Consider the following 14359-nt stretch of genomic DNA (forward strand, 5'->3'; position numbering starts at 1 on the left):
ACACTCTCTGAGCTGGAAAGAGGTCTTTGAGTCACATGTAGTCCAAGCAAGTCTCTCCCTCTTTGGGCATCTGTGTTCTCTTTCTTTCCATGGAGAAACCTGAAATGCTCCATGTACTCTGCAGAAACTACCACATGGGTAAGCACTTGCCTCTGGCCTGTGCAACCCACCACCTCTGTCTGGGAGATAGGAGGTCATGGACATTGGCAAAGTCTGTCGTGCATTTGCATATACTGAAGTTACTGTGTCGTACATGTCAAACTTGCTACCTGTGTGTGAGTTCATAGCTCCTGTACTTCCTCTGCTGTGAGAAGGCAGAAGACATAATTTTGGAAGTGAGGTCTGCAATTACTAAGGGAGAGAGTAACAAATACAGAGTTAAAGCTAGTGAGCAAGCAAACCACAGGAGTTTGTGCACAGCTACGAGAAGTATGCTTTTCAAATGACTATGAATCTATAAATCTCAGTTGAGAAGAGGTCGGAGTTGGTTAAAATTATTTTTCTTGTGACTTGGGCATTTGTAGCCAGCCCAGCTCGATTAGTCAAGGATTTGAAACAGTCTTTCTTATCAAATGCTAATATTAGTCATATTAAATAATAGAAAACTTGTTCACTAGCATGCCTGTGCATGGAACTGGGCCAAACTGGTTGATCCTCAGTCTCAGCCCAAATTAGTGAAAACAATAGCAAAGCTCCAGAAATCTGCATCTAACTAATTCTGACAAGCTCCCTTATTCCCTTTCACAAACCTTTCCTTTTTTCTCTCTCTCTTTTTTAAACACAGAATGTGATTCTGGTGCTGATTGTTCAGCTTTGGTTACAGTAGCTTGGTATTTCAATCAATCACCAAAGTGGAAACCTACACAAGGCACAGGGTCTACCTAGATTTTTGTTTACTGAGCCTTTCAATAAAAACACGTAATTCTGAGAATTGTGCTGGATGGGGAAGACATAAAAGAATTCCAGGCTTTTGGGTCCCAGAAAGCTAAGGTTGTCCCTTTGTAAGCCTAATTTAAATTCCTGTTCTTCACTTTTTCTGTAAGCTTATCAGCACCAACATGGTAAAATTTGTCATTTTATTTTGTCAGTCAGTCAACAATATGGAGCCAAGAAAACATGCAAATTATTTAAAAGCTTTTCTTGTCTGTGGTCGTATCAGTTTCTGAGGCATGATCTTGCACAAGATCACGTAAATGCTGGTGGCAAGCTTGTACCCCTTGACACAGTATCAAAAACTGCTTGACATAATGGCAAAAACATGTCAGAGGCAATCTAAAAAATCCCAAACAAACCCTGCCCTCCCATATCAGTGTAAGTTTTGAGAGTTCCCTTAGCAACTAGCACCAAACTTGCATACCTAATTGCTTCTTGTCAGTGATGAGAGCAATTGTGTACAAGCGTACTGTGGATATACGTGAGACAGGAGGCAAGTCAACCTTACTCAGATGCAAATTCTCCTGGTGATAAGCAGCTAGACAAGGAGCTGCATACTTTTGCCAACAGGAGCACATACATGTACTCAGCTCCCAAAATAAACATCACTCCTGGCTAACATCACCCTGTCTGTTACTGAGGGTATTTTGAGAGTTTTTGTTGTGCCCGTCCCCCCGCTTCCCCCAAATGGTGTCTCAGGCAAGATTTACAAGAGGGAAAAAAAGAGGTGAAAACATGATCTGCACTTGTTGCTGTCCCTTGCCTTACCTGCATCAGTTGTGGTGATCCTCCTTTTAATTAGGGTTTGTCTTCAAACTCACTGAAGTTGTAATTAATCTTCCAGTTGCCTTCCATGGATGTGAGGCTCAGTCCTTCCCTGAGCTCAGTCGGGAAGAGAGAGACTACACTAAAGTAACCGGTGCAAGTAAATCCCTTCCCAGGCTGCTCAGATCCTTGGGAGCACTGTGACAAACCACAGCCCCAGTCCAGAGTCTTCTCTGGTTTGTGTCAGGGACTATCCCAGTACTGTTGGGCTGGGCTGGTTTTTATATTCTCAGACTATAAACCTGAGACTCCAGCAACCACTCCTGGGATTTTTAGCACAAATAAATGTCCTCTTGTTGTGCCAAAACAAGCTTTTCATTGGGGGTGCTGCAGATGATACCTAATGAGTATAACTCCCAGCATTTCAGAGGCAGTGTTGGCTGAGATTAGCAAGATTAATTTAATAAATCACTATGATAATTGCATATTCGCTGGGAAGGGGAAAAATAATCAAATGAAAAAGGACAAAGCCAGCAGGGAAAGAAAATTTATTTCCAAGCATCTACGAGAGTGCTACAAACAATAGAGACTAGAACTCAAAGCATTTAAAAGTATTAAAAAATGTAGTTGACAATGTCCTTCTTAAAAATTAAACATAAAAATGTAGAAAATGCAGTTATTAATTCTAAAACTTGCTCATTAGTGAAATAAAGCCAGATAGCATCAATGAGGATGGAGTCCTACAAATGACTTTTTTTTACTTTATTTCCATTTGTTAATTTGCAAATTGATACTCATTTAATTTTTAAATGTTTATTTAAATTTATAATGGAGAAATGTGCAAATCTAGCAAAATATTCTTTGGATTATAAACAGAGAAAAATCAACAACCAAAGAAATTTGAACCAAGTTAATAGTAAACTATAGAATTATATAGAATGCATACAGCTATAATAAAGTGAAATATTACAATAAACATTGTAGAGCAAATCTGCTGATTTAGCAAACTCTGCCTTATAAAACATAGGGGTATAATGGGACAAGTGAATATGTTATGAATATAGAGCTGAAACATCGTTCATAATTTTAACAAGTTAAATTTTAATCTAACTACATATATGGGGGTCTTCAGAAAAGCAATACACCAACAAATCTGACTTCCTCTCAGATCAAGCAGTTTGGTACCTGACTGCAAAAAAAGGACAGGGTCTGCAAAATGAACGGTAGAAAAATGTATATCATTTCTATTTATTTCCTCTTCCCATATTGCAGCTGCTGATCTCTGACCCTAAACAGCAAACTATATTAAATTTAGCAGAAGTACAGCTGTACACAGATGCTGAAAATGTTGATGCGCGGAACATATTCCAATCCCTTGCTCATTCTGAACTAATATAAAAAAAAGTTATAGATCATTTTTCGATTAAAAATATACATTACAAAGAACAACTCTGAAAGCACTCTGTATTTCTGTCATCACAAATTAAAATATCTTCCTCTCAGTAGACGATGCTATTCTACTGCAGTAAACGAGGGAAAAAATCAAAAGGAAAAAAAAAAAGTGCCAGAATCTTAATTACTACTCAGGTAAGGTAATTGTCAGGTAGAAGAGTCTTTAGGGAACTTAGAGCTAAACTGGGTCAGATTTAAGTCTCTAGAACCCGCAGAAGCTTAGCACAGATATGGAAATTCACAAGCCTGGAGTAAATCGTAAGTACAGAGTACTCCCGTCCACTTATTAAGTAATTCCTGAAACCTCTGGAATTTCTAAGATATAAGATAAATGCATATTACATGGGAAATACTGAAAAGTATTACACTTAATTTATTCCAGAAAACACAGTAGCATTATATTAAGATTATTACTGTGTTCTGGGAGCAGCCACAAGCTGTATATAGAGAGGGTACAAAATGTTCACCAGACATTACATTTTTTTTTAATCTAAAAAACATTTGTAAAATGTACTGGATTTTTAAATAATCACTTAACAAGGCAACAAATCAACTACAAACACATAATAAATAAGGCTATTAAAAGGTCACAATCGTAGTAAATTAGTCAGAACTATAAATGGGACATTAGAAACACTATGTTTTTCCTTATATGCTTAATAACCAGAACAAGAATTAAAAAAGAATCAGTTTATTTCAAATTCTGCTTCTTATATTGAAGCACATATTAAAGCAACAGTACAATGTTCATAAAATATAAGTGTGATGCTGTAACATTTCTTACATGTCAGAATACTGATATTTGTATGTATACTAAAATAAGAATTTTAAAATTGTACAAATAGATACATTAAAAATGACATAGAAATAGGGCGTCTCCCACTGCAACAAGACAGTTTTTATATCTGGCACGTATTAGTTCAAGATGAAAGTATAAGCAAAAAGATTTACAAGAATCAGCAGTAACAAGTTTGATGCTCAAGAGACATAATAATTGTACATTGTACTGTACATACATCATATGGGTTTAAGCTGGCTGAATATTATATATTTCAAGTTTAAAAACGCACTACTATACAGAGTGTCCATAGTTTAAGGCGAAATTACAGCTCAGAACTGTTATCTTTTCTAATTTGTGGAAGCTTCTTTGACATAAAAGATTTAGATGTTCATAATACATAAAAGATTTCCCTTATTTGTAGGTTCACTTCTAGCATTTTCCTTCATTTAATTATTTTGTATTTCTTAAGTGGGCTTTTTCCTCTAGTGAAGTTGTCAGCCAACTTCTATATTTGCCTTTTGTAGGAAAAGGTACTTCACAGTATTTACCACTTTTATGTCCTCTTTTATCAAAGGAATCCTCTCTGTCAAACTTAAATGTTTAAATGAGATTTTTCTTGATTTTTAAAAAAATACCTGCTTACATTTCTTCTGGATTCTTCAGAACATCGGACACAGTTCTTAAGGCCAAATCTTAAACTTTATTGTTAAGAATCATCATCGAAAGTGTCTTTGGAGCCATACAAGTCTGCAAGTTTCTTAAATCGAGGTCCCCAATTTTGTAGATAGTCGTAGTCCAAATCAGAATCTGTTGTCGCTGACTCTAATGAGCTAAGTGAACCAGCCACTGAGCCTCTTCCTTCATAGCCATAGATCTGAATAGAGTCATAAGGAGGAGCAGTCGGATCATTATCAGCCTCTTGTATTCTCGTGTTGATGAAATCATCAACATCAACACTATTAGGAGCTGGCCGAAGCCCTGGTCTTGGCATATACTGATACTCAGGTTTTATGTCTTTACGAGGAATAAATCCATTGACGCCATCGGGGTTCTGCAAAGTTGCAATGTCAAAAGCTTCAGTATCTTCCTCTCCTCCACCTTCATCATCATAAGTAATAATATTCTCTCGGACATCTTCTTCTTCAAAAACAATCAGAGGTTCTTTTTTCTGTCTTTTCAGTGTTACAAACAGCACTACAATGACTACAGAAAAGAAAAAGCAAGTTAGACTGCACTCTCAAACAATAGCTGGCTTATAAATAGATTATTGCATTCACTGAAACTTTAGATTTTGTGCTGCAGTTCGTCACGTTTTTTTGCTAACATCTGCATTTTTAGCATACCTAGCTTGGTAAAAGCATTGATGTTTGTACACAGAATTAGCCATATTGGTTTGAGGCTTTCTGTTTTAGGACCTCTGCCTTTCTGTTGGGCTGAATGCCATTGCTTATACTAATCGCTCGATACTGCAACATAAGTTCAAGAAAAGCATTTCTGGGCCTCCAGTGCTTCATGAGCACTGTGGCAGTGCTTTGAGCAGCCCAATCATATGCATATCTGCAATAAAACAAAGATGAATCTTTATTCCCTCCTGTATGCCCAAAGCTGAGCTCTAATTCCATGTTACATTTCCATGAAAATTGAATTTTTACTTAAGCAACATGTCAAAACATATGCTTTTGTTATCATATTCCTTCCCACTTCAAATGTCTATAAAATAACTTTAAAATACATGAGAAAATAAATACTATAAATTACTGTGGGCAAATTAAAACATTTTATATAAATACTTTCAAATCATCAGGAAATGCTTTACAGCACTTTCTTAAAAGCAGGTCTTCTGAGCCATTCATTTGTCTGCAACACAAGAGGAGTTAGAGGGAAATAGCTGGCAGGAGCCATTAATCCTGGCTGACCTCAATAAGGAACCTGTCATCCAGGGAAGATCACAAAACTTAAAACTGTATGTCATGACCTCCTTTAAACAGTGTCCCCGATTAACTGATATTAGGCAGCAAAAGGACATTCTCGGAGCACACCTAGACAAATTCACTGGTGCTTGCTACTGCAGTTATCATATACTGCATTTCAGCCAGCCAGATTAGTGCCTTCTATAAAAATAAAAGCTAAGAAATTAAGAGTCATTTATCCAACTTGGAACTGAGGCAAAGTTAATTTTTTAACACAAGTGTAGAAGAGTAATAAGCTAAGAACATTTTTACCTAACAAAATCACAATGCAAGCAAGAATGGCAATTAAAGCTCCAGTGCTTAATCCAGCATTGAGGATGTAGGCTTCGGCATTACAGGAGAGCAAGGAGCCGTTGCTGTCACAGCCGCAGACCCGAATGGTGAGGGTGTTGGTGCTGCTCATAGGGGGAAGTCCACCATCACTTATTACAATAGGAAGAAGATATAAATCTTGCTTTTGGCGACTAAATCCTTCACGTCTAACAAGAACACTTGCTGTGTTATCTGTTTAAATAAGAGAGATAGTCATCATTATTTTTTCCACAAAGTCATCCTCTTAATAAATATAGAAAAAATGTATCTTGCTAAAATGTCTCTGAATTTTCAGATGCTTTAGCATTATTTGTCAACCAGTACAATGTATTGCCTTTATAATGACGCAAGAACAATTACAGTATTGCGTTACATTCATACAGTATCACTTAATGCTTTCAGGGTGATGAGGGTAACACAAGGAACACAAAAAATCTCTGTTAGTACCTCCTTTTAGGACCTCACTACTTTCTGGGAAATTCACAATACTTCATAACTACCAGAATAAAGCCTTCAGTAGCTGAACTCTAATTCTTTGATTCATTTCCATGAAAATTGAATTTTTATTTAAGCAAGATGTCAAAACACATGCCTTTGTTATTGTGTTCCTTCTCCCTTCAAATTTCTATAAAATAACTTTAAAATACATAATAAAATAAATAAACAAAACCACCTGATTTATTGTTCTTGTTGTCAGACCTACAGGAATGGAAGGTAGAAATCTGTACCAAAATGGCCTGTGTTAATAAGACTGCCACCAACATGAAAAGCCATTTGCTGTATATTACCACATTTGAGCCTCAGTATTGACCTGTTTCATGAAGGAACACCAAAGCAAGCAATGTTTTTCACCCAAACTCCCAAAGCCAGAATTCAGAAAGCTTGATCATACATGCACAGTATGCCTGGGCACATTTTAAATTATGTGGAGATGAGGAAGAGTTAAAGTATTGCTCTAACACTATTTTCAGTTGTCCTCACTGAGCAGTTGCCTGCCATGGGCCTCCTGATGCAGGGGCTGGAAACTGAGCTACCATCTCAGCACAGAAGACCATTTTAGATAATCCTTCATCCTTTCTGGGGCAAAAGCATTTGAAAGGGAAGTGTGTGACGTGAAATGCTGGGATGAGACAGCCAGTGCTTCCTGCCCCCAGCCACGCTGGGACAAAGGCTAGAAAACACAAATTGTGTTCCTTGTTTCTCAGTTCTCAGACTGAACTGAAGTTTAGAAAACTGTAACCACCCTGAAGTAAATAAAATGAAACAACAATATCCATCATTTCTGGACCTTCAAAAACTAGTTTAGGATGAAACACCTTTTCTGTTTTGCCCTGTTCTTTATTTTTCACTACATAATGGAAAGAAAAAATATTTTTTTAAAAAAAATGGTTCTTTTATCTACTAAGGGAGAGTTATTCACCTCCAATGGTACCCATTTTACTATTGCCTCAGGGTACTGCAGAAGATTAATCATTTTCCTGTTGAAGAGTCAGCATAAATTCCAGAATTTAATAATGCAAATCATAAAACCTCTCTTAATGATCTAATCACTGCTATTTCCATGAAAGTTTGTGAATAAATTATATCAAAAGAGAAGTAATCTTGCCCTATATTAATCACCCTTGCAGGCAGTACCCCTGATGTAGGACAAGGTATGAAACTGTCTCCAAAGTTGATGGACACAGGTCAATTTATGGGATGAGAAGGATATTTGCACTAGAGCCCTGCTTATCTGACTCTCCCACTAGTAACTTCTGCAGATCACATCAGAAAGGATGAAAATTTTTTAGGACTGTTCTAGACAGGATCTGTTTTTTACATGCCAAATAAATTAATCTCCCCATATCTACATCTCTCCTGCCAGGCCCACTACACCTGATGCCCAGTGAGGTTACCTTGGCATGACAGAATTGTAGTCTTTCTGATACTGAAGTCTGGATAGAAAACAGCTTGTTCACTTCTTTACATGATGGTCATATTTGCTAAGGACAGAGAAGCTGATAAAGATCTGATTATTTATTACTTGTGGTTTTGTAGGTGCCCTTTGTCTCTTTTCAGTCTTTCTAACATTCTAAATGTTTACATACAACATTTGCCCAGCTAGGCTTTGTAGCACAATTTGTTTAAAGGACCTTAGTGATATCAATGTTTATGCGATAGGAGTCTTGTTTTAGGATTTTAAATTAATGGGCTTGTAACAATTTGGTATAAATAGAAATGTAACATCTAATATCTACTAACCTAGCAACCAATACTTGAACTAATATATATTGATATAGAATAAAACTATTCCACAGAGTTCTCTAAAATACATTTAATAACTCATTTCCTCAATATTGAGAACAAAGATCTGCTCTATTAAATTAAAGACAATAGGATAGATTATTCTTGTGGCAAAAAATATGAACATTAATAGTGGGCTGAGCTACAACTGCCTAGAGCAAAGGCAAAATGGAAGGAAAAATGGGTAATATAATATATGAGTATATTTAGTCTGTTGGCTACACATTTTTTATTATATCATATTGCATTTTTTAAATTATATTGGAATAAATACTATCCCTAACTTGAACTAAGAACATGATGGCAAATTATTCAGTTATTAAACAGACTGGCCAATTCCACTGCAGTCAATTACATTACACCAAGGCTTAATTTGATCCAATAGTTGATTTATCTGGTTTAAGGTGAAGTGATTTCTAGTTTAATATAATTTTGTAAAAATAAAAATCCAATCAACATGCCTGGCTAAAGTTTAAAAAGGACTACCATATATCAACCCTAAAGGTCATTTTTTAAACTTTTTTTTCTGTTTATTTTCACTTCTACCATTTAGAAGAAACATTATATCCATAAGAGGAAAAAACCTCTTTTACCTAGATAAAAGATAACACATAATCCTAGCTAATATTCTCATCCTTGCTTTTTCATTATTTTTAAGTCCCAGGAGTATAACTATAATCCAGGTATAATGGCGTTTTTTAAGCCAAGAAATAGAAGTTAAATGTCAATACCAGCTTAAAACTATTACTTAACACATATGGGAGCTACTTGACTGACAGTTTTAACAAATACAATGGAGGTTAACACAAGACAGAAGGAAGAAAATAGCCATCTCAACACCATCCAGAAAAATACACACGCTCTCATTTTTCCAGCTATTATTGTCTGGGATATCCAATATCCAAAAGTGCTGTAAGTGAAGATTACCTATACTCTCCATGAAATCTTCACAATTAGAAGTTAAAATTGCACTACTTTATGGTGATCTTTATAGTGATCTTCCTGACCTTTCATTTTCATCTTTTTCTCTGGTAATCTTACTGATGGTGTTTGAATTTTTCCTCCACATACAGGCAAATACAACAGCTTTTTGAGGCTTTTTAACATATATCTATATATCTATATATCGTGTAAGGAGGCAGTAAGACTAAAGCAGCTGACTGCTGTGTGAACATTATCACCTATATCAGAATGTGAGTGCTGACTCAGCAAGAAACCTATACAATTTCAGGAATCCAACTGTCTAAAAGCATTGCCAAGCAGTGGTAATTGCTGCGGACAATCCATGGCAAAAACCTCGTAACTTTATTGCTTGTATGTTTCAAAATGTCTTGATTAAAAGGTCTGAAATTGAGAGCCAGAGGACATGTTTCTATTAAAAAAGTGAATTTCAGTCACTGATTTTAGCGGACTCACAAATTTAATTTCAGTCTCTGTAAAGCAATATCTTGTGTATTTGAGAACATGAGTACCCATCACTTTTATGGCTGCAGTGTAATTCGTCCTTGTGTAGCATGGTAAAGCAGGGTGGTAACAATCCTTCCACAACACTAGCTCTGTGTCAAGCCTCCACGCAAGCTGAGTGAGCCCAAGTAAAGGGTATTTCAGTTTAGAACAGAGTAGGATTAAAAGCAGGAAATCCGTTTGCTAAAAATTTGTCTCTTTGCTGTGAAGTGTCATGAGCCTCTACTACTCTTTTGAAGCTCTGACTTCAATGGGAGTAAAACTGAACAGAGCCTGGACAAACAGTGCTGTTTATTTATGTGGTTTAATGTAAGTAAACAGTGCAAAAGTAATTCCATGTTTTATCACAGCATGTGATAAGCCATTATCTCATGTTTTCTATGGAAGATAGTCTCAGCTGAAAAACTTGGTAACGCAGTAGGCTATTAATAGGATGTAGAATGTGATTATGTTTTTTGGATTACTGCAATATGTGATTACTTTTAGGAGTTGGTAGAAAGAAACTCTATTAAATGATAATTATAGGACTGTATTCACTTTAAAAGTTCTGTAATAGACCCAAACACTGGAGTTTTCATTAACTGTTCTCCACAGTTAATAAAGACATTTTTCTTTAAAACTAGCAATTCCCTCTGAAAGCAGTGGCATGGTATATAGACTACTCAGCATTATAAATGAAAAAAGAAACTTTAAATGACCATGTAAATTATTTGACTTGCAAATGGTAACACACTCTCTGAGAAGTTTTTTTATATGGAAGTACATAGAATTTTAACTTTATTACTTTCTACCATAGCTTATTTAAAAAACAAACTTGGAAATAGTTTAATTAACATCATTGCACTGAGGACTGTACAAAAATGAGGGAAAGACGTGATGAAAATGGATGGATTTCATTACACTATTCATTTCCCAAACATTAAATTAAACAGGAAGCTGAATACTGTCTTGCTGAAATATTCTCAGGTACAGTCACTACGTTCAACTGACATCATTTACATTACAAAACGTTTTTGTGTGTGCTAAATTTGTCATTTAAAAAAAAGAAAAATAAATTTGCTGCCTATGGAAATGAAGTATTAATGGAATTGGCTGGAGTCAGGAACCATAATACCATTTGCCTGCAGCTGTATCAGAGCATCTCAATTCTGACCTATGCTTCCTGTTAGATTATAAAATCTAATCCATTTTCAGTTTGATATGGTGACCATAAAATATCTTTTACAGAGAAACGTGGCCTCAGGGTCACAAGCAAAGAATACCTTTTTATTTACTTCTCTTTAAAAATACATTAATCAATTTTTCAGAAATTGCCTTTTACTACTTTAAAGAGAAAAATTATATCCCCCCTCCACTGGATACTTTATGAATTGCTTATGTATGTACAAGTGTTAAGCACTAGGCAACAGTATTAATTTGGCCCTTCAAGAATAGCAGCAATTTTGTTTGGGAACTCTGATGATAACTACCCTCACTTCAGATGTGATAGAGACAACATAACCCTTGAGAGAAAGAAGTTGTTTCTGAAATTACGTATCTGGATTTGTACTTCTGTCAATCTAGAAGAAATCCTTTGGATTCATTACCTAAACCAGTTCAATGGAGTTCTGCATTTCAGAAAACAGTGAAGTTTCCTTCAAACATTAAAGCTTGCTAATTAAAATCAACTATTTAGAAGCTGAGGTAGTTTTTTTGCTGTACAGGAAAATAACAAACGAACATTGAATGAGAATATAATATTTATCACCATTAAATAAATAGAATATATATTTATAATGGCTGAAACTGTCTTTTTTCTGTTTATCCCCCTCTGGTTTCCTCAAACTCTGGCAAGTTAGGTTCCCTGATGCTCTTATGCTAGATGATAAAATAAGTTTTGACATTCACCTATGCCCGTTTGGTGTTTTGTTTACAGATTTCTTACTTCTTAACATCAATCTGACTGCAAGGCTACACTATATTTCATTAACAGAAAATTGGCAAAGGGATCAGGATACCCAGATCCTGAGATACACCACGTCTGGTGTATCTCACAACAGAATGGGTAAATGTTTTTGTCAATGTTTTTTTCCCTCTTCTTGGGAGATAAAATGGCAGTGGATTTTTCATGTAAGGTATTATTATTTAATTTAAAATATGTATTCAAGAAAATGAAAGTGAGTTAACAAACATTACATTATTCCAAGAACATCCCTGTATTTCAGCTCTTTCAGCTCTATTTTTTCTGCTTTCCTCCTCTGAATCTATGGAAAATATACACTGTCAAAGTTAACAAAAATGCTGTTGCATGACATTATATTTGCCATTAGTTTTCTTTTGTCATTTCTTTGGACATTAGTATAGAGGGAATTTTCACACAAACCTCTGTTGTCTCTGAGTGTAAAATTTGGATTATGAATAATTTCAGGTGGTAAACTGAAGATAAATCTTGGTCCATTGGCTGAGTCATCCTTGTCATCAGCACTAATTGTAATAAATTGCTGTAAAAAAAAAAAAAAAGTACTTTATAAACAAACAGCTCCTTCTCTGGTTACATCACAAATAGACAGCATTTTGAGAAATCACTTGAATACAAAGAATTTTGAAATAGCAGAAACCCTCCAAACACCTCAACAAATGTATGCAATTATAAACAAAACACAGACTCAAAACTAGAACAGGCAATCTTTATTTGCTATTACATTTAACCAACACAGAATTATAGATGGAAAAGTATATTTCTACATAAAATGTGTGCTAATCATAACTTATTAGATTAAATAAAATGATGCAGAAATTCAGCAGCTCAGAGAGAGTTAGCACAATGGCCTCTCCAAAGGGCTACATCAACTCCAAAAGTTCACACGATGTGTAGAGCAGTATTTCTATATGATACTAACCACTCTTCCTCACAGATAGTTCAGGGATAGATCTGTAGACTAAAACCTCCAGGCACTGTACTGTGATTCTTCCCATAAGATGCTGAGTTATTTCTCTAATATCTCAAACAGACTCACAACTGGGAAAGCTGCTCCCAAACAGTTTTGTTACCCATGCAATGGTGAATACTCACAGTCAACACTAGTCATATGCAATACACAAAGCACTGTATCTATAACTATTGAAGGTAATTCAAAATAAAAACACAGGAAAGTGGCTTGCTATGTGCTTGAGTCATTTTGCCCCAAATTTCAAAATAAACATTTGTTTACTACCACTCATTTGAGCTGCCAACATAGACTGGGCTAACACCCTGAAGAAAAAAACTCATGTGCAGGGAAGGTAGTGGACACAGGCATACCTGATTGCTTCGAGCATTCTCACAGACAAATGCTTCATAGGCTGCTGCAAATTTTGGAGCGTTGTCATTGACATCAACAACCTTAATTGCAACTGGAACTTTGGCTTCCTGGTGTTGTTTGTCTATGGGAGTGAGCAAAACCGAAATGAAACAGAAGTAGAAAACACCCTCAAAGCAAACAAAATCGCAGCTGTATCCAGGTAAAAACAAAATATGCTAAAGTATTTCTATTAGGATTTATTGTAATTTATCAAACTGAGACAATTAGAAGACTACAGAATTTATACCATTGATTATAAAATATCTCAGTGAAATACTTACGGACTTCAACTGCAAAGACAGAGATATTATGCCAAGCAATTTCTTCCCTATCCAAAGTTTTTATTGTCTTGATATTGCCATCTTCTGCATTAATAATAAAATATCTTTCAAGGTCAGTGTGACGATCAATTGAATATCTAAAGAAGATTGAAAGTCAGTAATTAGATAAAGGAAGGACTTAGTAGTTTCATACATCTAAATTTGCTCTATACCATTATTATTTTAAAATAATCTTAAGCAGTACACTTATTGTTACCCTTAATATCATTGTCAAAGGGATAATATGCAGTTCTTTTAAAGGGAGATTCACCTGGTTAGTTTCTACATTTAGAAAATATATTATGTCAGAATGTTTGTAGTAAGTGAAAATTATTGTTCTTTGAAGTCTCTATATTAAAGCTTCAAAATATTAATGATAAAAATATAATGATAAACATGATAAAAACATGATAAAAATATCAACTGAGATATGCATGTTTTCTTCTGTTTCATATTAGTCATGAAGATCCTTTAAGTCTTCTGATCTTTGGATTACTCTAAACGTTAATTGATTATATCAGATTATTAAGTATTATCCATTATCTACACATTTCTACAGCTTTATACAGCTGTTTTTATCTTTACCTTAGAATTTTTTGAATGTTAACTATACAACAAAACAGAGTTTCATAATTTAATTTACACTGAGAACATCACAAACAAAAATAAATAAATAGAAGTTTATCCAATATAACTGGAGAGAGTAGGTGTGTGTACGTGCTTGTCATTAGCAATTAATGCTTAACAACTACCCAACAT

At 35.1% G+C, this 14359-nt stretch overlaps 1 protein-coding gene across 1 annotated transcript in view; it reads right to left on the reverse strand.

The window, feature by feature from the left end:
• Window positions 1-2231: 2231 nt before the first annotated feature.
• CDH11 (cadherin 11) overlaps window positions 2232-14359 on the reverse strand; it is a 39591-nt gene continuing 27463 nt past the window's right edge. The window contains exons 8-12 of the mRNA XM_010163553.1: window positions 13562-13698; window positions 13241-13362; window positions 12323-12440; window positions 6154-6405; window positions 2232-5134 (exon numbers count right to left, since the gene is read on the reverse strand). Coding sequence (XP_010161855.1) covers window positions 4638-5134; window positions 6154-6405; window positions 12323-12440; window positions 13241-13362; window positions 13562-13698 — 1126 coding nt within the window. The 3' untranslated portion in view covers window positions 2232-4637. The remainder of the gene's footprint in view (window positions 5135-6153; window positions 6406-12322; window positions 12441-13240; window positions 13363-13561; window positions 13699-14359) is intronic.

The sequence above is a fragment of the Antrostomus carolinensis genome, unplaced genomic scaffold (genome assembly GCF_000700745.2).
Source record: "Antrostomus carolinensis isolate BGI_N321 unplaced genomic scaffold, ASM70074v2 scaffold3142, whole genome shotgun sequence".
Classification (NCBI taxonomy): Eukaryota; Metazoa; Chordata; class Aves; order Caprimulgiformes; family Caprimulgidae; genus Antrostomus; species Antrostomus carolinensis.